The sequence below is a fragment of the Pogoniulus pusillus genome, chromosome 2, assembly GCF_015220805.1.
Source record: "Pogoniulus pusillus isolate bPogPus1 chromosome 2, bPogPus1.pri, whole genome shotgun sequence".
Taxonomy (NCBI): domain Eukaryota; kingdom Metazoa; phylum Chordata; class Aves; order Piciformes; family Lybiidae; genus Pogoniulus; species Pogoniulus pusillus.
Window position 1 is genome coordinate 5,354,195 of NC_087265.1, and position 23,968 is coordinate 5,378,162.

At 49.8% G+C, this 23,968-nt stretch overlaps 1 protein-coding gene across 1 annotated transcript in view; it reads right to left on the reverse strand.

Moving 5' to 3' along the window:
- Positions 1-3,095: 3,095 nt before the first annotated feature.
- RND3 (Rho family GTPase 3) overlaps positions 3,096-23,968 on the reverse strand; it is a 28,869-nt gene continuing 7,996 nt past the window's right edge. Inside the window, exons 3-5 of the mRNA XM_064154858.1 lie at positions 14,926-15,035; positions 12,292-12,426; positions 3,096-5,827 (exon numbers count right to left, since the gene is read on the reverse strand). Coding sequence (XP_064010928.1) covers positions 5,576-5,827; positions 12,292-12,426; positions 14,926-15,035 — 497 coding nt within the window. The 3' untranslated portion in view covers positions 3,096-5,575. The remainder of the gene's footprint in view (positions 5,828-12,291; positions 12,427-14,925; positions 15,036-23,968) is intronic.

The following is a 23,968-nucleotide window of genomic DNA, read 5'->3' on the forward strand; positions in this document are numbered from 1 at the left end:
GGGAACCCAGGACTCAAGCTGTGGCTTCACCATTGGCCAGTACAGGGCATTGATCTCTGCCCTGCTCCTGCTGGCCACACTAGAATCATAGAATCAGCCAGGTTGGAAGAGACCTCCAAGCTCAGCCAGTCCAACTTAGCACCCAGCCCTAGCCAGTCAACCAGACCATGGCACTAAGTGCCTCAGCCAGGCTTGGCTTCAACACCTCCAGGCACAGCAACTCCACCACCTCCCTGGGCAGCCCATTCCAATGCCAATCACTCTCTCTGACAACAACTTCCTCCTAATATCCAGCCTAGACCTCCCCTGGCACAACTTCAGACTCTGTCCCCTTCTTCTGTTGCTGCTTGCCTGGCAGAAGAGCCCAACCCCACCTGGCTACAGCCTCCCTGCAGGTAGCTGCAGACAGCAATGAGCTCTGCCCTGAGCCTCCTCTTCTCCGGGCTGTCTATTGCTGACCCAGGCCAGGATGCTCTCATTACAAAAGACCTGCAGAAGGAGGAGGTGCTGAACTGCACACAGCCAGCGTGGAGAGGCTTTGTCATCTTGCTGAGGCTCATTGCCAGGACCATAAAGGACCCCACTGTGTTTAGAGAGAACTTCTCCTGAGCAACCTCCCCCCCACGATCTGCTACCAGGATGAGCTTCAGGAAACCTCCTCCCTTACCATAAAGTGGTTGCACAACTCCCTTGTGCAATAGGACAACACTAAAAAACCCAGTGCAAAAGTGCAGTCCTTACTGGGAGAGGACCAAGCCTTGGCATCTGCCAGCTTCTCTTCTTTTGCAGGGATCAAATAGTGCTGAAGAGAATCAGCTCATCATATCACAGCCCACAGCTGAAAACACCTCCCCTGGCTCACTTCAGAGCTGATTGATAGGGTTAAAATCACCTCACCACCATCCAAGTGTGCTTCTGCAGCTGCAAAGTCTCTTCAAGGCAGGCTCTAGAAGAGGGATCCTCTGATTCTTCCCTTTGCCCACAGGTTTCAACCACTGTTGGCTAAAGCTGGCAAGAAATGTTGCATGTGAACAACAGAATTAGCAGTCCTGATCTGAAAGAAATGGTGAAGTCAGCAGCAGTAAGAGAACATCAAACCCTGGCCAGGGAATGGCTTTGAGCCTCCTAAAGGAATTAGTAGTACCAGCAGCAGTAAGAGAATGTCAAACCCTGGCCAGGGAAGGGGCTCTGGGCCTCCTAAATGCAATGGTAGTACCAGCAGTAGGAGAACATCAAACCCTGGCCAGGGAAGTGGCTCTGGACCTCCTAAATGCAATGGTAGTACCAGCAGCAGTAGGAGAACATCAAACCCTGGCCAGGGAAGTGGCTCTGAACCTCCTAAATGCAATGGTAGTACCAGCAGCAGTAGGAGAACATCAAACCCTGGCCAGGGAAGTGGCTCTGGACCTCCTAAAGGAATTAGTAGAACCAGCAGCAGTAAGAGAATGTCAAACCCTGGCCAGGGAAGTGGCTCTGGACCTCCTAAATGCAATAGTAGTACCAGCAGCAGTAAGAGAACACCAAACCCTGGCCAGGGAAGTGGCTCTGGACCTCCTAAAGGAATTGGAAGAACCAGTAGCAGTAAGAGAACACCAAACCCTGGCCAGGGAAGTGGCTCTGGACCTCCTAAAGGAATTAGTAGAACCAGCAGCAGTAAGAGAATGTCAAACCCTGGCCAGGGAAGTGGCTCTGGACCTCCTAAAGGAATTGGAAGAACCAGTAGCAGTAAGAGAACACCAAACACTGGCCAGAGAAGTGGCTTCATACCTACCAACTTTCTTATTTCATGTTTAAAGACTTAGAGATGAATCAAGGCCTAGCACAAAAGTGTGCCCAGGTGGCCAAGAAGGCCACTAGCATCCTGGCTTGGATCAGCAATAGTATGGCCAGCAGGAGTAGGAAAGGGACATCCCTGGAGGTGTTTAAGAGGAGGCTGCATGAGGCACATAGTGCCATGGGTTAGTTAATTAGAAGGTGACAGGTGATAGGTTGGGCTTGATGAATTCTGTGATTCAGTAGATGTGACATCCCTTTCATGAGAGAAACATCAACATCTAATCCACACACTGGTGTCAGATTGAGCCTAGATAGAAGGCTCAGTGAAGGTGGTAAGACTCTGGCCCAAGATGCCCAGAGAAGTGGTAGATGCTCCATTCCTGGGACTACTCAAGTAAAGACTGGATGAGGCACTTAGTGCCATGGAATGGCCAGGGCTGGGTGCTAGGTTGGATTGGATGAGCTTGGAAGTCTCTTCCAACCTGGTTGATTCTATGATTCTAAGTGTAAGTGCCAAGAAGTTGCTATCTACAACTACCCGAAGGGAGGCTGTAGCCAGGTGGGGTTGGCTTCTTCTGCCAGGCAAGCAGCAACAGAAGGGGACAGTCTCAAGCTGTGCCAGGGGAGGTCTAGGCTGGATGTTGTTAGGAAGTTGTTGTCAGAGAGAGTGATTGGCATAGGAATGGGCTGCAATTTCTTGCCCAAAAAGGTTGTCAAGCCTTGGACAACGATGTCCAGGGCAATGGTGGTGTCCCCAGCCCTGGGGTTTCAAAGCCACATTGGACTGGATGAGCTTGGAGGTCTCTTGCAATCTGGTTGATTCTATGGTTATAAAGACCTGAAGGGTGAGTGTCAAGAAGTTGCTGTCTATAACTACCTGAAGGGAGGCTGTAGCCAGGTGGGGTTGGTCTCTTCTGCCAGGCAAGCAGCAACAGAACAAGGGGACACAGCCTCAAGCTGTGCCAGGGCAGATCTAGGCTGGATGTTAGGAGGAAGCTGTTGGCAGAGAGAGTGATTGGCATTGGAATGGGCTGCAATTGCTTCCCCAAAAAGGTTGTCAAGCCTTGGACAACACTGCCCAGGGCAATGGTGGTGTCCCCAACCCTGGGGTTTCAAAGCCACACAGATGTGGTGCTGAGGACCACAGTTTAGTGACTCATCGCTTGGCACAACCAGGTCCCCAACTACCCAACTCTTAAACCCGCTCCCACCCAAGATGAACTACCCCACAAAAGCCATTTTCACACCAAACCCATTGTGGGGTTTGGTGTTTGTTTGTTATTGTTGTTGAGGTTTTAATTGAAACAGGGAAGGGAGTATAAAATAAAATGGCATTTTAATAAATACTGCAGAAACATGAAACCAAACATACAAAGTGACTTCAACAATGAGGTGGGGGGGGGAAACAACTCAATTCAACCCAACCCAACCAAAGGCATGAATGTCCTGGTTTAGAACAGTTATAACTTATATTTCTTCCACACTATTTAAATACAGAAAGCACTTATCAGCTAGTTGAGGGGTTTGTTTGCTCTGTCGTACTGCCCTAAGCGCATTGGTTGCATCAGTCAAAAAGCTTCTTTATGGGGGACCAAAATGTCTGGGTTTGGGGTTTTTTTTTTGGGTGGGACCTAAATTGGTTATGGGAGTTGGGATCTTCTTTTGCTATGTAGTTAAGGAGGTCTTGGAGGTGTGGTTCAAGGCCAGGCTGGACGAGGCCTTGAGCGACCTGGTTTAGCAGAAAGCGGCCCTGCCGACGGATTGGAATGAGATGATCATCCAGGTCCCTTCCCAACCCGACCCATCCCATGAATCTATGAAACAAAGTGTGGGGAAAGACACAAAAAACTTAATTTTGAGTTTTCCTTGTGGCTCTGTACAAGGTTCTGGTGGACATCCATCCTGTAAACACTTCCAAAAGGAAGCAGCACCCTAGGGAAGGGAACGCTTGTCCTCCAACAAGCGGGCAAACCACACTTGGTCACAGCTTCCAGCAGCCTTCTTTTTTTCTCTTCTCTTTTTGGAGAGGAGTCAAATTGCTCAGTGAGCAGCTGGGAGCCAGCTTCAAGGCTGGTGAATGTTAACAACAGGACTTCAGTAAGCACAAAGGAGTCAGACTCAACTGGTTCACCAGCGTCGCATGGTTGTGGTCCGGATAGGGTATTCACCTAAAGGCTGCGTCCACTTGCTACTGGGGACCTCTTTTAAGGTGTTGACAGTTCTCCAGACCCTGTTTTTCCTCACCATGAGCAAAATGCAGGCTGCAAGCACACAACCCCCCCAAAACCAAAAAGAAATTAAAGAGAATCACAAAAGGTAACCTGGCTCTGGCTGGCTCATTTGCAGCTTCTTAGGTTCTTTGTAAAGACCATTGCAGCGAGACCACATCACATACTAGCACTTCACAGAGGGCTAGATCTTGGGATCCACCAACTCCTCAAGGAGGAGCATGTCCCCAGGCAGGCAGTAAGGCTTAATGAATTCTCTTGGTTGTACAACTTCAGGATCATTTGTCATCATAGCTCTTATAGCACCTTTCAACTTGGAACCTACAGCGACATAACCCAAACAGCACACCAGAACTGGAGGTCGTTTCCACTCTAAATCAAATCACAGTCAACTAAGAGGAACACAGCAGAAAGTCAAAGAGTCCTCCAACAAACAACAAGCAGGTTGGTTGCCCCCTCCAATTGGATCCATCAAATTTCCAGTTGGGAAATCTCGAGGTGGTTGTGCCTTCAACCACCACCCTGCTCAAATGTAGGCTGCTTGAACTGCTCCAAGACTTCTCTGGGAGCATTCTCCTCTTGGTGACAAACAACAAGCAGGTTGATTGCTCCCTCCAATTGGATCCATCAAATTTCCAACTGGGAAATCTCAAGGTGGTTGTGCCTTCAACCATCACCCTGCTCAAATGTAGGCTGCTTGAACTGCTCCAAGACTTCTCTGGGAGCATTCTCCTCTTGGTGACAAACAACAAGCAGGTTGATTGCTCCCTCCAGTTGGATCCATCAAATTTCCAACTGGGAAATCTCGAGGTGGTTGTGCCTTCAACCACCACCCTGCTCAAATGTAGGCTGCTTGAACTGCTCCAAGACTTCTCTGGGAGCATTCTCCTCTTGGTGACAAACACACACGCAGGCCTTGGTTCACTTCTCCATTTGAACAATGAGCTACTAAAACACCACCAAAAAAAAGGAGAGATATCCTTTGGGGAAAAAAAACAAACAACCCAACTTTCAAGGGAGTTCCTTAATGAAGAGGGCACATTAAGAACATCATCTTTGAGAACAAGAAAACAACCAAAGCCAACCCAAAATGAAAGCATCTGAATGAAATCCAAGTGGCAGCATCCAGGAGAAGAGCCTTAAGACAAGAAAACAAGCACTGACTGTCAATGACATCTCTCTCCTTCTGCAGTGTTATTTTCCCACTCACTCTCTTTTCTCAGCACATTCAAATGTTTGGGTTTTTTCCTCCTTTTTTTTTTTTTTTTCTCTTTTCCCTTTGTTTTTCATTCTTTTGTTTTGGCCTTTTCTTCACCGTATCAGTTCCTGGCGCCACCTCCTCGCTGCTCAAGTTCCTTTAAGCGCAGTCTCACAAGGAGAGGTGAAGCCTCCATCATTAAAGCACTGGCAAGAGGCCCCTCATTAAATACCACGTGGCTCTGTGTGTACTTCATTGAAAAAAGGAAAACAAACCAACAACAACAAAAAAAACCCCAAACAACCTTTCCCCCAGGAACGTTCTCCTTCCACCCTTTCTTTTTTTCCTCCAAGCAAACCTACGAGGTCCTTCCTCACATCACCGTGCAGCTCTTTGCTTTGTCCTTTCTCAAGTCCGTGGCCACTGTGGAAAGTTCTGGCCTGCCAGGCATGTGTGAAATCCTCTTTGTTGCCCTCTGGGATTTGTTTCTTTTCACGTTTTTGTTTGTTTTGTTCACACAAGCCAAGGTGGCAACGTGAAAAATGTCTCTGACGCTGTTCTCCGACTGCAGGGCTGAGCACTCGATGTACGTCGCCGCTCCAATCTGCTTGGCCATATTTGCACCCTGAGGGGACAATCAAAACAACAAAGCCCAGCACATGATCAATACCCAAGTGTTGTGCAAGGCTGCCAAAGCAAACCACCCCGTGTTCCATCTCTTGCCTGACAAGCTCCAGGCTCTGCAGCCAGCAGCTAGTTCTGCTAAGCAAACAGAGCCTGGCTTCCAAGATGCGACTCAAGTATCCTCCCAGCGTTAGCTCCTCTGCTGATAAAGCCAAACTGGAACAGAGGAGATAAGGTGAGTGGCCTGCAAACCACTGCAGAAAGCCAGAAGGGCATTAGCTGGACCTGTTCTAGTGATTTCATCCTTACACCTTGACTTGCAGTGAGATAGGAAGAGAGTCCTGCAGAGGCTTCAAAGCTGAGGAGGGGCCTGGAGCATCTCTGTGATGAGAACAGGCTAAGTGCCATGGTCTGGTTGATTGGCTAGGGCTGGGTGCTAGGTTGGACTGGCTGAGCTTGGAGATCTCTTCTCAACTGGTTGATTCTAGGAGTCTATGACATTGTGGAGAGGCTGCTGCTGGGCTCTTCTCACAGGTAACTGGAGACAGAACAAGGGGGGATAGCTTCAAGCTGAGGCTGGAGAGGCTTAGATTGGATATTAGGAAAATGTTTTTCACAGAGAGAGTGGTCAGGGACTGGAACGAGCTGCCCAGGGAGGTGGTGGAGTCACCCACCCTGGGTGTGTTTAAGGGTGGTTTGGATGTGGTGCTTGGAGATATGGTTTAAGGTGAATCTGTAGAGTAGGGTTCAAGTTGGACTTGGTGATCCTGAGGGGCTTTGCCAACCTGAGTGTTTCTGTGATGCTGTGAAGGGCTGAGAGCCCTGGGGCTGGTGAGCCTGGAGAAGAGCTGTCCCAGAGGGGATCTAAGCAATGTTGACCAACACCTAAAGTGTGGGGGGGCAAGAGGATGGGGACAGACTGTTGGCAGTGATGCCCGGGGACAACACAAAGGGCAAGAGGCGCAAAGTAGCAGCCAAGGGGCTGCATCTGAAGATGAGAAACTTGTTTGGTGTGAGGGTGCTGGAGGCCTGGAGCAGGCTGCCCAGAGAGATTGTGACGTCTCCTTGTCTGGAGAGCTTCCAAGCCCAGCTGGCCATTGTGCTGCTGGGCAAGCTGCTGTGGGTGCCCTGCTTTAGCAGTGAAGTTGGACTGAATGATCTGCAGAGATCCCTTCCAATCCCCATCATCCTGGGGTGCAATTGATGCAGGCCTGGCAGCTCCCAGATTCAAGCCTACTACCATAAAATCATTTAGGTCAGAAAATACCTTTAAGATCATCACCTCCAATCATTCTCTAATTCTACCAAGTCTGGTTCTAAACCACATTCCTCAGGACCACATCTCTGCCTCTTTTAAACACCTCCAGGCATGGTGACTCCACCACCTCCCCGGGCAGCCTGTTCCAACGCCTGACCACGCTTGCAACAAAGAAAATTGTTCCTAATCTCCAACCTAACCCTCCCCTGGGGCAATGTCAGGCCATTTCCTCGTGTTCTGTCACCTGATACTAAAGAGACCAACCCTGCCTGGCTCAGCCTCCTTTCAGGGAGCTGTAGAGAGCAATGAGGTCTCCCCTCAGCCTCCTTTGCTCCAAACTAAACACTCCCAGTTCCCTCAGCTGCTCCTCACCAGCTCTGTTCTCCAGACCCTTTACCAGCTTTGCTGCCCTTCTCTGGACCTGTTGCAGCACCTCAATATCCTTGGAGTGAGGGGCCCAAAGCTGAACCCAGTGCTCAAGGTGTGGCCTCACCAGTGCTGAGTACAGGAGGACAATCCCTGCCCTACTCCTGCTGGCCACACTATTGCTGATACACATCAGGATGCTGCTGGCCTTCTGGGCCACCTGGTTGCTATTTCCAAAGAGAAAATATCTTCAAGCTGCCTTAAGAGCTGGCTGCCAGCATGCCCCTGACCTGGAGCAGAGCCCAGAGATACAGAGAATGGGTTTTGTTGCAAAGACCTTCAAGATCATCCAGTTCCACCCCTTGCCATGGGCAGGGACACCTCCCACTAGCCCAAGGTGCTGAAGACCTCATCCAACCCAGCCTTAGACACCTCCAGGGAGGGAGCATCCACAGCCTCCCATGTTACACCTCACTGAAGGGGGGTAAACTTGATAGGAAATGTGCTGTGGGGTTCTGAGTGGGGGATTGTTAAGTCAGCTTGGAAGGAAGAGGCAATACAACCAAGAAAGGGACACTTGCAGTTGTCTGAGTCCTTCTGTTTGGATTTTTAGGAGTCAAAGAGGGCTGTTTGTTCCAGCAGCACAAGGAAAACACCACCACGGGACTCTAGCAGATGACAATGGCCCAGTGTCCTGTTGTGGACTTTGCTAGTGGAAGACAATAGAGCACTGTGTGAAAAGATGGGGAGTACTTCCAATGGAATTTGACTTCTGAGGGATGAAGCTTTTTAGGACATGACAAAAGCCACCCCCATCCTTGTTGTGTCACTCCTGCTCACTGGCCTGAGACAGAGGCACAAAGCAGCCCAACCCTCCTCTTTGCTCCAGTGCCAGGCTGATGGCAGACCTCTGTTGTCAGCGTGGATCTATTTACACCGCAGTGATGCAGCCATCTTCTTATCAATCAGAATTGGGAGTGGTTGATAAAGGAGTATTGCTTGGTAGGACAAGCCCTCCCCACAGTTAAACACCTCAGCTCCTACCAACCGAGCCTTGCTTACACCTTAGAGGCTCAGAAATGTTTGCTCAGGTGTAGCTGACTGGGAACTGGGCACACTGGAGCCAGGGTGTCACCACCAAGTGCTTTTATCCTCCCAGTGCTTCCTTGTGAGCTTAAGAGGAATGGGAAAACCCATGGTGGGGCAGAGGTGGAACTAGATGATCACAGAACTAACCAGATTGGAAAAGAACTCTGAGACCCAACACAACACCTTCTAATCAACTAAACCATGGCACTTAAGTGCCTCATCCAACCTCCTCTTAAACACCTCCAGGCACGGTGACTCCACCACCTCCCCGGGCAGCCCATTCCAATGCCAATCACTCTTGCTCTGAAGAACTTCTTCCTAACATCCATCCTGAACCTGCCCTGCTTCAGCTTGAGACTGTGTCCTCTTGTTCTGTCCCTAGGTGCCTGGCAGAAGAGAACAACCCCACCTGGCTACAACCTCCCTTCAGGTAGTTGTAGGGAGCAAAGAGGTCTGCCCTGAGCCTCCTCTTCTGCAGGCTGAACGACCCCAAGGCTGTTCCTTAAGGTCCTTTCCAACCCAAAGCATTCTATGACTCTATGAACCCCCATGGAGATTCAGCAAGGAGATGACTTTTAAATTGAACTGTGGAACTTGACCCCAGAACACTCTAGAAATAGAGTGGCACAGCACTGGGTTGCTTCATGCCATCAGGGATTGGGCAACCCCAAGAGACACACCAAGCTCTTGCTTACACACAGATGGGAAACCTGGGAGCTTGCTGAAGCATGGACTGCTCTGGAACAGGTACAACTTTCCCTTTGGCTGTCAAACAACAGCTTCTGGCCCTGCCCTTTGCCTTCAGCTGAATCCTCATCCTAAGGAGCACAGGTTAAGCAGTGACATCAGAAGAGACATGAGATCATCCTGCACTCAGCACTGGTGAGGCCACACCTTGAGTACTGAGTTCAGTTTTGGGCTCCTCACTCCAAGAAGGACATTGAGGGGCTGGAGTGGGTTCAGAGAAGGGCAACAAAGCTGGGAAAGGGTCTGGAGAAAAAAAACAACAACAACAACTCTATCTTGTGAGTGGGGTTGTTTAGCCTGGAGAAAAGGAGGCTCAGGGGAGCCTTGGCTCTCTAAAACTCCCTGAAAGGAGGGTGGAGTAAAATGAGGGTTGGTCTGTTCTCCCAAGGAAGAAGAGGTAGGACAAGAGGAAATGGTGGAGCAGCATTCCTGAAGGTGTTTAAGAGGAGGCTGGATGAGGCATTTGGTGCCATGGTTTAGGTAATTAGAAGGTGTTAGGTGATAGGTTGGACTCCGTGATCTCAGAGGTCTTTTCCAACCTGATTGATTCTGATTCTGAGATTAGGAGCAGTTTACCTGCTGCAGGAGTGGTCAGACATTGGAACAGGCTGCCCAGGGAGGTGGTGGAGTGCCCATGCCTGGAGGTGTTTAAAGGGAGGCTGGATGAAGCACTTAGTGCCAGGGATTAATGAGAAGGGTTAAGTGATAGGTTGGACTCAATGATCCTGGAGGTCTCTTCCAACCTGGTTCATTCTGTGACTCTGTAGCCAAAAACCATTCCCTGGCTCTCTGAATCTTCCAACTCCAGGAGACAAGTCCCTCTGGCTGTCTATATTTTTGATGAGTCTCTAGAGAAAGGTGTGAAATTTGGGTGAATTTTACTGAAGTACTATTAAAAAAAATGTATCACATGGAGCTGCTGCATGGGAATTATTGGCAGGCAGCACTGAGTGAAAGAGTCCAAGAGAGGCAGCGTGGAAAATTACAGCTCTGAGGAGGAAGAATATAGCACAGAATCACAGAATCAACCAGGTTGGAAGAGACCTCCAAGCTCAGCCAGTCCAACCTAGCACCCAGCCCTGGCCAATCAACAAGACCATGGCACTAAGTGCCCCAGACAGGCTTGGCTTCAACACCTCCAGGCACAGCAACTCCTACCACCTTCCTGGGCAGCCCATTCCAATGCCAATCACTCTCTCTGCCAATAACTTCCTCCTAACATCCAGCCTAGACCTCCCCTGGCACAGCCTGAGACTGTGTCCCCTTGTTCTGGTGCTGGTTGCCTGGCAGAAGAGCCCAACCCCACCTGGCTACAGCCTCCCTTCAGGCAGCTGCAGACAGCAATGAGAAAGAGGCTAAAGCTGTGGAGATAAAACATCCCCAACTGTTTTGATGCACTCGAGTGATTCTGGTGGCACCAGAACCTTTTCACACCCTGCAAGGTCTATCTCAAAGCACTGCTGTGATTCAGCTGCAACTCATGATGCATGTGTGAGCAATCAGGGGAAGTTTACCCTAGAGCCCAGATTCCCCCTGTCCTCTGCCTTCCATGGCTTGATTCCTTTTCCCTTTCACCTTCATTTCTCTGTCACCTGATGGCTACCTCCAAGCTCCTCACTTCCCCAGCAGCAATGATCTGGGTGAGGGGATCGAGGTACCCTCAGCAAGTTTGCAGCTGACACTAAATGAGGTGGCAGTATTGATCTGCTGGAGGGGAGGAAGGCTCTGTAGAGGGACCTGGTCAGGCTAATGGGCTGAGGTCAGTTGGTCAACAAAGCCAAATGCTGGGTCCTGCACTTGGCTCACAACAACCCCAAGAACATCCCAAGCTTGTGGCAGAGTGGCTGGAAACTGCCCAGCAGAAAAGGACCTGAAGGTGTTGCTTGACAGCAGTTGATCAGGAGCCAGCAGTGTGCTCAAGTGGCCAAGAAGGCTACCAGCACCCTGACCTGGATCAGCAATAGTGTGGCCAGCAGGACCAGGGCAGTGATTGTGCTCCTGTACTGGGCACTGGTGAGGCCACACCTTGAGTACTGGGTTCAGTTTTGGGCCCCTCACTCCAAGAGCAGCTCACACATTCACCTCCAGCTACCACCAGAGTATCTGCCCCTGATGTCTACAATGCTTTTGTGGCAACAGGGGGAAGAAGTTTGCTACAGTGATAGCAAAGAGTCTTCTGAGGTAGCAATGCCTGCTTGCAGCCCAGAAGCCAACGGAATCTTGGGCTGCATCTAAAGAAGAGTGGGTAGCAAGTCAAGGGAGGGGATTCTTTCCCTCTGCCCCACTCTGCTGAGACCCCACCTGCAATGCTGGAATCAGCTCTGGAGCACCCAACAAAAGAAGGACATGGACTGTTGGAGCAGGTCCAGAGGAGGCCACAGCAATGAGCAGGGAGGTAGAGCACCTCTTCTAAAAGATAGGGTGAGAGAGTTGGAGCTGTTCAGTCTGGAGAAGAGAAGGCTGCCAGCATTTGAAGTGGACTGTAGGAGAGCTGGAAAGGGATTTACAAAGGCATGGAGTGACAGGGCAAGAAGTGATGGCTGCAGGCTGGAAGCTGAATTTAGATTAGACATAAAAAATTCTTCTCAATGAGAGTGCTGAGGCCCTGGAAGGGCTTGCCCAGAGAAGCTCTAGAGGCTTTGAGGGTGGTGAGGCACTGGAACAGGTAGCCCTGAGAAGCTCTAGAGGCTTTGAGGGTGGTGAGGCACTGGAACAGGTTGCCCTGAGAAGCTCTAGAGGCTTTGAGGGTGGTGAGGCACTGGAACAGGTTGCCCTGAGAAGCTCTAGAGGCTTTGAGGGTGGTGAGACACTGGAACAGGTTGCCCTGAGGAGCCATAGAGGCTTTAAGCCTGCAAGTGCTCAAACCCAGGTTAGATGGAGCCTTCAGCAACCTGCTCTAGCGAGAGATGTCCCTACCTATGGCATGGGGGTTGGAACTAGATGATCTTGAAGGTCCCTTCCAACCCAAACCAGTCTATCTTGCCAGGAGAGGCCATGGCACATACCTGGTCATAGGACACGGGTGTCTGCCTGTGGTTGGAGAGCTCCACCAGCGTGCTGACATCCGTGCGCAGATCTGACTTGCAGCCAACCAAAAGCATTTTGGTGTTGGGGCAAAACTCCTGGATTTCACCTTTCCACTGTGAGGGGGGGGAAGAACAAAACGAGGCTGTTAATTTGGAGCTGAATGTTTAAATGCCAAAGAAGCAACAGGTCCAAGCTGAAATGCAATAAGCCATGGCATCTCATGAGGAAATGCTCTTGCATAAGACTCCCAGCTACCCTTCAAGCTAATTTCTCAAGGCATTAGTTCCAGCAGGATCTGCTCAAGGATGAAATCTCACAGTCTCACACACTCATTAATTCCACTGCCTTACTAATCAAGAAGGAATGAAATGAGATTGTTTATCTCCACTGAGTAAAGGTCTGCAGACCTGCTGCTGCTCACAAGCGGTGAACACCCAGGCACAGGCATCTGCAGGCAGCAGGTGATGAAAGCCTGGTGTCACCACACTCCATGGGCCCTCAGCATGGAGCTAGAGGCAGGGCTTGTACCACCACAAAAGAGAATCAGGCAGGGTTGGAAGAGACCATAAGGATCAGCCAGTTCCAACCCCCCTGCCATGGGCAAGGACACCTCACACTAGAGCAGGCTGCACACAGCCTCAGCCAGCCTGGCCTGAAACACCTCCAGCCATGGGGCCTCAACCACCTCCCTGGGCAACCCAGTCCAGGCTCTCACCACTCTCATGCTCAACAACTTCCTCCTCATGGCCAGTTTAAATCTCCCCACCTCCAGCTTTGCTCCATTCCCCTCAGTCCTGCCACTCCCTGACAGCCTAAAAAGTCCCTCCCCAGCTTTTTTGTAGCCTCCTTCAGATCCTGGAAGGCCACAAGAAGGTCACCTGGGAGCCTCCTCTTCTCCAGCCTGCACAGCCCCAACTCTTTCAGTCTGTGCTCACAGCAGAGCTGCTGCAGCCCTCTGAGCATCCTCCTGGCCCTGCTCTGGACACACTCCAGCATCTCCACATCCCTCTTGCAATGGGGGCTCCAGAACTGGCTGCAGTACTCCAGGTGGGGTCTCAGCAGAGCAGAGCAGAGGGGGAGAATCACCTCCCTGGCCCTGCTGGCCACACTTCTTTATATATTATATATTACATATCTATATATCTTTATATGTTATTTAAATATATATTGGCCCATGGCTACAGTCTCCTGACAAACTACACAGGTCTGCCAAGGCTTCAGCTGTTGTGAACTAGTAAAAGGCTGCTCAAGCAGAGCTTGTGATCACAGAATCACTGAGGCTAGAAAAGACCTCTGAGACCATCAAGTCCAGCCTGTGACCTAACACCAGCACATCAGCTAAGCCATGCCACATCCAAGTAGGGGGTGGTGACTCCACCACCTCCCTGGGCAGTCCATTCCAGTGTCTAATCACCTTTCCATGATGAAGTGGTTCTTAATAGCCAACCTAAATGTCCCCTGGTGCAACTTAAGGCCATGCCCCCTTGTCCTGTCACTGGTTGCCTGGGAGAAGAGCCTGACCCCCACCTGACTACAACTTCCTTTTAGAGAGTGAGGATACTCAGGTGCTGTACCCTTGTGCTTCTTCTTCCACAGCACGATCTGAACAGATCATACAATCCCTAAAGGACCTCTTCTGAGACTTGGTGTGCCCCCGGGCAGCCTGCTCTAGTTGGAGGTGTCCCTGCTGACTCCAAACAAGATGACCTTTGAGGGTCTCCTTCACACCCAATGCAGCCTGTGAGTTTAAAAGCACATTAAGCAAAATCTGTGGCAGGATTAAGCAACCAACTTTCTAAGGGATGGAGAAGAAAGGGAATTCCAGAGGCTTGTTGGCACAGTCAGTGGCTAAAATATTTCTGCAGCCTATTCAGAGCCACTTTACTCCCAGTGACACAAGAATCACTGGCCCCAGCCACAGGAGGAGAAAAAGAAGTGAACTTGGGGTCATTAAGCCTTGAAAGATAACACTGCCAGATTGAGTCATGCCCATTGACCAGGGAGATGACCAGGATGACCTCACCAACAGTGCTCTGATTATCAGAAGTCAGTTTTAACTCAAGGAAAAGGGCTGGCACTGAGTCTGAGATCACTGAACTTCAGAACAGTTCTGAGGTTTGGTAGAGGACTGCATGTCCCCACCACTGCTAAGGGCTTCTGGTGGCTTCCAGAAGCATTTGTCACTGGCTCCTCCTAACTTCAGCCTCAGAGATTATGTAAAGCCATGGCAAAAATCCAAACCCTTCTTCTCAGGCATCTTTTTAACCCTTTTTGCACCGTGGCAAAGTTTCTCAACCTCGTTACGTGAATATCACCTGAGAGGCATCTTTTATTCCTGCTGCACCCAACCCTGCACACCTCACACCACCCTAAATACCTCACTGCTGTCTAAGGGCTGAGGAATGAGAATTTGCTTCATCCCTCAACGTTCCATTGTGCTGCTTTCAACCCTTCCAAACGAATGACCTCAAAGATTCTCCCAGCACAGAGCACGGCGCTGCCATTTCACCACTGAATGCAACAAATTGAAGTTTCCAGCATCATCCCTCAGAGATTTCTTTTCTTAACAGACTCAAACCAGCTCTCTGCTCAAATGTTCCCCCAACACTTGCCTTTTTTAGCACACTGTCAAGAGTTTCTGGCCGACTGATGTCAAAGCAAATCAGGACAGCATCAGAGTCTGGGTAGGAGAGCGGGCGGACGTTGTCGTAATAAGGAGACCCTGCAGGGAGAAAGGCATTTGGATTAGCTCAGGTTGTTCACTTGAATCCCAGCCTGCTGGGGCTTGCAAAGCTCCTCTCTGCACATCACCCAGCCCAACCTCACTGCTAAAGCAGGGCACCCACAGCAGCTTGCCCAGCAGCACAATGCCCAGCTGGGGTTGGAAGCACACCAGAGAAGGAGACTCCACAGCCTCTCTGGGCAGCCTGCTCCAGGCCTCCAGCACCCTCACACCAAACAACTTTCTCCTCATCTTCAGATGCAACCTCCTAGCTTCCAGTTTGTGCCCATTGCTCCTTGTCCTGTTGCTGGGCACCACTGACAAGAGTCTGGCCCCAGCCTCTTGTCCCCCACAGCTCCTTTACCTCTTGCTGAGCACTGAACAGATCCCCTCTGGGGCTGCTCCTCTGCAAGCTCCACAGCCCCAAGGCTCTCAGCCTTTGCTCCTCAGAGATGGTCAAGGTCCCTTCAGCAGCTTTGAACTCTGAGTTTTCTGTATCCAGTTCTGAAGCCCCTTTTGCAAGAGGGGTGTGGAGATGCTGGAGTGTGTACCAGAGCAGGGCCAGGAGGATGCTCAGAGGGCTGCAGCAGCTCTGCTGTGAGCACAGACTGAAAGAGTTGGGGCTGTGCAGGCTGGAGAAGAGTAGGCTCCCAGGAGACCTTCTTGTGGTCTTCCAGCATCTGAAGGGGGCTACAAAAAAGCTGGGGAGGGACTTTTGAGGCTGTCAGGGAGTGACAGGAGTGGGGGGAATGGAGCAAAGCTGGAGGTGGGGAGAGTCAGACTGGACGTGAGGAGGAAGTTGTTGAGCATGAGAGTGGTGAGAGGCTGGAATGGGTTGCCCAGGGAGGTGGTTGAGGCCCCATGGCTGGAGGTGTTTCAGGCCAGGCTGGCTGAGGCTGTGGGCAGCCTGCTCTAGGGTAGGGTGTCCCTGGCCATGGCAGGGGGGTTGGAACTGCCTGATCCTTGTGGTCCCTTCCAAAGCTGACTGATTCTCTGATTCAAGCTTCCTCAGAACGGTTTTCAGTGAAGCCCTCTGACAGTACCCAGCTGCCAGCTTCCCTTCAGTAGTTCTGCATTCCCCAAATGCTGCTTGCAGTTATTCATTTCCCCACTTTGCTTTTGCTTCTCCCCTACAAAAGCATCCCCTTTCCCAAGGAATGAAAAGAGATGGGAGCAGAGTGCTCCATCTCTCACCACCAGCTCCTCATGCTCCCAGTAACAAGGAAATGGGGTCAGTACAAGTTTAAGATCCAGCATTAGCCCACAGGGATTTCACTTGGAGAACAAATCTTTAACCTCTGAAAGACTTCTTCCAAGCAGATCTGTGGCAATTCCATGGGGGGAGGGGGGAAATCAGAAGGCTTGGACATAAAATCAGTGTGGATTCTAATATTTCACAGGATGCCTGCACAGTGAGGGTTGGAAAAGACCTCTGGAAGTAAGATCATTTAGGTTGGAAAAGACCTTTGAGATCATCAAGTCCAACCATTCTCTAAGTCTGCCAAGGCTGGTGCTGAACCATGTCCCTCAGCACCACACCTCTGTCCCTTTTAAACATCTCCAGGGATGGGATTCAATCACCTTCCTGGGGAGCATCTTCCAGTCTTTGAGAACCTTTCGATGAAGAAGCAACAGATCAAGTGGACAGAGTGTCAAGTTGTGCCAGGGGAGGTCTAGGCTGGATGTTAGGAGGAAGTTGTTGGCAGAGAGAGTGATTGGCATTGGAATGGGCTGCCCAGGGAGGTGCTGGAGTTGCTGTGCCTGGAGGTGTTGAAGCAAAGCCTGGCTGGGGCACTTAGTGCCATGGTCTGGTTGATTGGCCAGGGCTGGGTGCTAGGTTGGACTGGATGAGCTTGGAGGTCTCTTCCAGCCTGGTTCACTCTGTGATTCTGTAATGCCCAAATTTAACCTGGAGCAACCTGAGGCTGTTTGCTCTTTTCCCATCATTTGTTACCACAGAGAAGAGACCAACTCCAACCTCCTTTCAGGGAGCTGTAGAGAGCAGTGAGGCCTCCCCAGAGCCTCTTTTTCTCCAGGCTGACCAACCCCAGCTCCCTCTCTTTGCTCCTCACAAGTTCTGTCCTCCACACCTTTCACCACCTCCCTGGGCAGCCTCTTCCACTCTTTGAGAGCCCCTTCAGTGAAGAAACTTCTTCTCACCTTCAACCTAACCCCCCCCCCCCCCGGTGTAACTTGAGGTCATTTCCTCTCAACCTAGGAAGAAACCAACCCCAACCTCACTCTAACCTCCTTTCAGGGAGCTGTAGAGGTCAATGAGGTCTCCCCACAGCCTCCTTTTCTCTAGGCTGACCAACTCCAGCTCCCTCTCTTTGCTCTTCACAAGTTCTGTCCTCCACACCTTTCACTATCTCCCTGGGCAGCCTCTTCCACTCTTTGAGAACCCTTTCAGTGAAGAAGTTTCTTCTCATGCCCAGCCTTAACCTGGAGCAACCTGAGGCTGTTTTCTGTTTCCCATCATTTATTACCACAGAGAAGAGACCAACTCCAACCTCCTTTCAGGGAGCTGTAGAGAGCAGTGAGGTCTCCCCACAGCCTCCTTTTCTCCAGGCTGACCAACCCCAGCTCCCTCTCTTTGCTCCTCACAAGTTCTGTCCTCCACACCTTTCACCACCTCCCTGGGCAGCCTCTTCCACTCTTTGAGAACCCCTTCAGTGAAGAAACTGCTTCTCATGTCCAACCTAACCCTCCCCTGATGTAACTTGAGGTAATTTCCTCTCAACCTAGGAAGAAACAAACCCCAACCTCACTCTAACCTTCTTTCAGGGAGCTGTAGAGAGCAATGAGATCTCCCCACAGCCTCCTTTTCTCCAGGCTGACCAACTCCAGCTCCCTCTCTTTGCTCCTCACAAGTTCTGTCCTCCACACCTTTCACCACCTCCTTGGGCAGCCTCTTCCACTCTTTGAGAACCCTTTCAGTGAAGAATTTTCCTTCTAATACCAAACCTAAACCTCCCCTTTCCAGTGACTCCACCACCCTCACAGGAAACAGCCTATTAATATTTTTCTTCCCCTTATTTAATTGCAACCAAATATCTCCAAGTGCAAAAAGCATCTTTAGCTGTCATGGATATTAGCAAGCTAAAGAAACTCCAGCTTGAAATCCAATTACTCCAGCAGGAAAGAATCCCAGGCCTGTAGGCAAGCACGCAAGTTAACTGGCACAAAAAGCAGCCCTCTCCAATAAAGCAGCCCTCTCCAATCTGGACCCAACATGTCCTTGCAAGAAATGGTTATGTTTAGCTCAGAAAACAAATGTTTACCAACTACATCAAAGCTCATCAGTGGATCTGATGGAAGAGGACTAAATCCGACGCTGGCTTTGTGTTTTCCTGGCAGAGCTGTTGAGGGATGAATGCTGCTTAGGGTTGTTTTGAGTTGGGAAAGACCTTTCAGAGCAGCCAGTCCAAGCAGTTTCTAACTCTGTTAAGGCTCAGCACCATCAGCTCTGCATCTTTTGCATACCTGCAGGGGTGGGGTTCAACCACCTCCCTGGGCAGCCTCTTGCACTCTTTGAGAACCCTTTCAATGAAGAAGTTTCTTCTAATGCCCAACCTTAACCTGGAGCAACTTGAGGCTGTTTGCTCTTTTCCCATCATTTATTACCACAGAGAAGAGACCAACTCCATCCTCAACTTAGTGAAGGTTTGAGAGAAAGGTTGAAGTTGATGATCTGAAAGATCTTTTCCAACCAAAGTGATCCTATGGTTTAGTCTTAAACTTGGTATAGGATTAGAGAATGTTTGCAGTTGATGACCTGAAAGGTCTTTTCCAACCAAAGCAATTCTATGATTCAGCCTCAAACTTGGTGTAGGATTAGAGAGTGGTTGGATTTGACCTGAAAGGTGTTTTCCAACCAGAGTGATTCTATCACTCTATGCTTTAGCCCCTAGATTGATAGAGGATGATTTGAGTTGATGACCTGAAAGGTCTTTTCCAACCAGTGTGACTCTATGGTTTAGATTCCAAATTGGTAGAGGATGATTTGAGTTGATGACCTGAAAGGTCTGTTCCAACCAGTGGGACTCTACGACTCAGTGGTTTAGACCCCAAATTGGTAGAGGATGATTTGAGTTGATCTGAAAGGTCTTTTCCAACCAGTGTGACTCTATGATTTAGACCCCAAATTGGTAGAGGATGATTTGAGTTGATGATCTGAAAGGTCTGTTCCAACCAGTGGGACTCTATGGTTTAGATCCCAAATTGGTAGAGGATGATTTGAGTTGATGACCTGAAGGGTCTTTTCCAACCAGTGTGACTCTATGACTCTATGATTTAGACCCAAATTGGTAGAGGATGATTTGAGTTGATGACCTGAAAGGCCTTTTCCAACCAGTGTGACTCTATGGTTTAGATCCCAAAATGGTAGAGGATGATTTGAGTTGATGACCTGAAGGGTCTTTTCCAACCAGTGTGACTCTATGACTCTGTGGTTTAGACCCCAAATTGGTAGAGGATGATTTGAGTTGATGATCTGAAAGGTCTTTTCCAACCAGTGTGACTCTATGACTCTATGGTTTAGATTCCAAATTGGTAGAGGATGATTTGAGTTGATCTAAAAGGTCTTTTCCAACCAGTGTGACTCTATGACTCTGTGGTTTAGATTCCAAATTGGTAGAGGATGATTTGAGTTGATCTAAAAGGTCTTTTCCAACCAGTGTGACTCTATGACTCTATGGTTTAGACCCCAGATTGGTAGAGGATGATTTGAGTTGCTGACCTGAAAGGTCTTTTGAACCAGTGTGACTCTATGACTCTATGGTTTAGACCCCAAATTGGTAGAGGATGATTTGAGTTGCTGACCTGAAAGGTCTTTTGAACCAGTGTGACTCTATGACTCTATGGTTTAGACCCCAAATTGGTAGAGGATGATTTGAGTTGCTGACCTGAAAGGTCTGTTCCAACCAGTGTGACTCTATGACTCTGTGGTTTAGACCCCAAATTGGTAGAGGATGATTTGAGTTGATGATCTGAAAGGTCTTTCCCAACCCAAAGAATACGATTCTGCTTCTCAAGGGTGCTCCAACAGTTAAGCAACCCAGCAGGATAAAGACCTGGCATTTAAAACACATACCTGCAACTTAAACCACTTTTGTTTTCCTTAGCCAAATAATCTTCCACATTTTCCTCTCATGAGCCTCAAAAGGCAACAGAGAACATCTGCATCAAGCACACAGCTTTTAGGATGGGGGGGGGAGGGTGTTTATCAGCTAATTATCTCACTCTTCCCCCCTCCAACTATCCAGAACTAATTGGTTGTAAGGTTTGAGAGGCTTGAGGAGGTTATTAAGTGGATTAGAGCAAATTCCTGGAGTTTTTAACTGACAGACAGCTCCTGCTGGTGCAGAAAGCAGAGCAGGGAAGGAACAGCGTGAAGGGATCGCAGATGACTTTGGTTGGACAGCTTCTAGGGGAAGAGAAGGAGTCAAGAATCCCTGGAATGTTGTTTTTGAAGATGAAGAGTAACACATGGAGGTGGGGGGGGGGGGAGCACAAAGCATTACCAAACTAGGTAGCAGAAGGTGATTTTGTGGGATGAAGGCTCCTCTGCTCAAATGCTCACCTTCATAAAGGACCTCGGGTCTAACCAAGAGGCAGCTGTCAAAGGCTGCTTGCCCCAAAACCCAGCCAGCTGCCTCCAGTGAGAAAGAAATCTAAGGGAGCTGAGCTGACCAGGAGTTAACTACTCCTCTGAGCAGTGACTCTCAATAACCATTTGCCACTAGTAATTATTCCCCTGCTATCTCCAGCACTGCCAAGTTACTTATCCTGAAGCCCCAGGGGCAAAGGATCCTGGAGCCCAAAGAGCAAGTCAGCCATCATGACACCCCCAAGGCAAAGTTATCCTGGAGCCCTAGGGTCATGTTATCCATCTTGGAGCCCCAGAGCAAATCTATGCTGTAATCCCAAGGCCAAGCTTGCCACCTTGGAGCCCCAGAGCCAAGGCTGTCATCCTGGAATAGCCCAAGGGCAAATTTGCCATCCTGGAACCCCAGGGCCAAGGTTATCATCCTGGAATCCCAAGGCCAAGTTATCTCTCTCAGTGCTCCAAGGCCAAGTTACCCTGGACTCCCAAGGCCATCCTGCAGTCCTAGGGCCAAGTTAGGCAGCCTGCAGCCCCAAGGCCAAGTTATCCTTGGAGACCTAGGGCCAAATCTGCAGACCCCAAATCCCTCACCCAAGTTATTTACCCTGAAGCTCTGGGGCCAGGTTTGCTATCCTGGAGCTCCTTGGCCAAGTTATTTATCCTAAAGTCCCTGGCCCAAGTTGAACTGAAGCCCCACGACCAAGTTTGCCATCCTGGAGCCACAGGGTCACGTTATCCATCCTTCAGGCCCTTGCTCAACTTAACCTGGAGCCCCACAACCAAGTTTGCCACCCTAAAGTCCCTTGGCCAAGTTAATCTGGAACCTCACAACCAAGTTTGCCATCTTGCAGTTCCAGGACTAAGTTAATCTGGAGCCCCACAACCAAGTTTGCCATCCTACACCTCCAGGACTAAGTTAACCTGAGGCCCCATAACCAAGTTTGCCATCTTGCAGTTCCAGGACTAAGTTAATCTGGAGCCTCACAACCAAGTTTGCCATCCTGCAGCCCCTTGCCCAAGTTAACCTGGAGCCCCACAACCAAATTGCCACCCTGCAGCCCCTTGCCCAAGTTAACCTGGAGCCCCACAACCAAATTGCCACCCTGCAGCCCCTTGCCCAAGTTAACCTGGAGCCCCATGACCATGACTGCCATCCTTCAACCTCTTACCCAAGTTAACCTGGAGCCCCACAACCAAGTTTGCCATCCTGCAGCCCCAGGATGGCAAACTGCCCACCCTGGACAGTCAAACTGCAGAGCCATGTGCTGTTAACTAGCTGTTAAGTAGCTACCTGCACTGCTCTGCAGCATTAAAGTGGCCAAAGCACAGCCCTGTGAGAGTCACTACCTGGCTAGCACATCTCCCTGCCAAGCTCTAGCAAGTAAGGGCAGGACTGAAGATCATTAAAGCTTGGCCAAATGGTTGCTGGCTAGAAAGGAGCCTCAAAAAAAGCCTCACCCAGAAACTAATTCCTTCAACACATACCTATCTCCTCACTCAGCAGTCTTCAGGGCTAGAGCACACCATATATGTCCATCAGCATGTATTTATGTATACATACAACCACCACCTCCAGCCCAGAGACTCCTTTCTACTTGGGTCAGCTGTAAGCAATGTTTGTTTTGAGGGTTTGAGTTTTTAATGTTAAGTTCAGAAGGGAAAACCTACAGATGCTGAGCTAGAAGAAGTGAATCTTCACAGGCACAGCCCTTCTGGCTCAGAGGGGGGTGTGTGTGTGTGTGGAATATCTGACACCTCCTTTTCTTTGGGGGTAATGTGTGGCAGAACAAATGGGGCACCACTGAAACTCCTGAGGCTTGTAGCTTGGACAAAGGAAATTTCCTGCTCTCATTCAAAGAGCCAAGAACTGAACTGTGCAAATAAAAGAGGGGCTCCCACAGCCCACCCCTTTCCTTGCACCAGCCTATTCAAGCTGGCATTTCATCCCAGAGAAACCCTCAGCAGGCAGGAATCTCAGGAATGAGGCTCAAGTCTGAACAGACACAACTTGAGTGCACAGCCCAGGGAGGCAGCTTCGCTCCTTTTCAAGCAAAGCCTGCAGATTTGAAGCTGTGCCAAGCCTAGAAAACAAAAGGAGAAGGCAAGAGGCTGTGGTGCCTGTGAGGGGAGAGGGTGGGGGACACACACACGAATTAAAAAGCAGCCTGTTTGTGTTGCTGAATCTGTTCCTGCAACATCAAATGGTTTTCTCGAGGACAACGAGGATGGGTTGTCTGGTTTCTCAAGGATCTGCTCTAACATCCCAGGTCAGGCTGAACTCTACCGTGTAAAGTTCCAACTGCAACATCCCAGTTCAGGCTGAACTCTACCGTGTAAAGTTCCAGCTGCAACATCCCAGTTCAGGCTGAACTCTACCGTGCAAAGTTCCAGCTGCAACATCCCAGTTCAGGCTGAACTCTACCGTGTAAAGTTCCAGCTGCAACATCCCAGTTCAGGCTGAACTCTACCGTGCAAAGTTCCAGCTGCAACATCCCAGTACAGGCTGAACTCTACCGTGTAAAGTTCCAGCTGCAACATCCCAGTTCAGGCTGAACTCTACCGTGTAAAGTTCCAGCTGCAACATCCCAGGTCAGGCTGAACTCTACCGTGTAAAGTTCCAGCTGCAACATCCCAGGTCAGGCTGAACTCTACCGTGCAAAGTTCCAGCTGCAACATCCCAGTTCAGGCTGAACTCTACCGTGTAAAGTTCCAGCTGCAACATCCCAGTTCAGGCTGAACTCTACCGTGTAAAGTTCCAGCTGCAACATCCCAGGTCAGGCTGAACTCTACTGTGTAAAGTTCCAGCTGCAACATCCCAGTTCAGGCTGAACTCTACCGTGTGAAGTTCCAGCTGCAACATCCCAGTTCAGGCTGAACTCTACCGTGTAAAGTTCCAGCTGCAACATCCCAGTTCAGGCTGAACTCTACCGTGTAAAGTTCCAGCTGCAACATCCCAGGTCAGGCTGAACTCTACCGTGTAAAGTTCAGGCTGCAACATCCCAGTTCAGGCTGAACTCTACCGTGTAAAGTTCCAGCTGCAACATCCCAGTTCAGGCTGAACTCTACCGTGCAAAGTTCCAGCTGCAACATCCCAGTTCAGGCTGAACTCTACCGTGTAAAGTTCCAGCTGCAACATCCCAGGTCAGGCTGAACTCTACCGTGTAAAGTTCCAGCTGCAACATCCCAGTTCAGGCTGAACTCTACTGTGTAAAGTTCCAGCTGCAACATCCCAGTTCAGGCTGAACTCTACTGTGTAAAGTTCCAGCTGCTAATCTCCTCTGTTTTAAATCAGTTTAGCATCTCTCAGTGACTTAAACCACAGCAATTG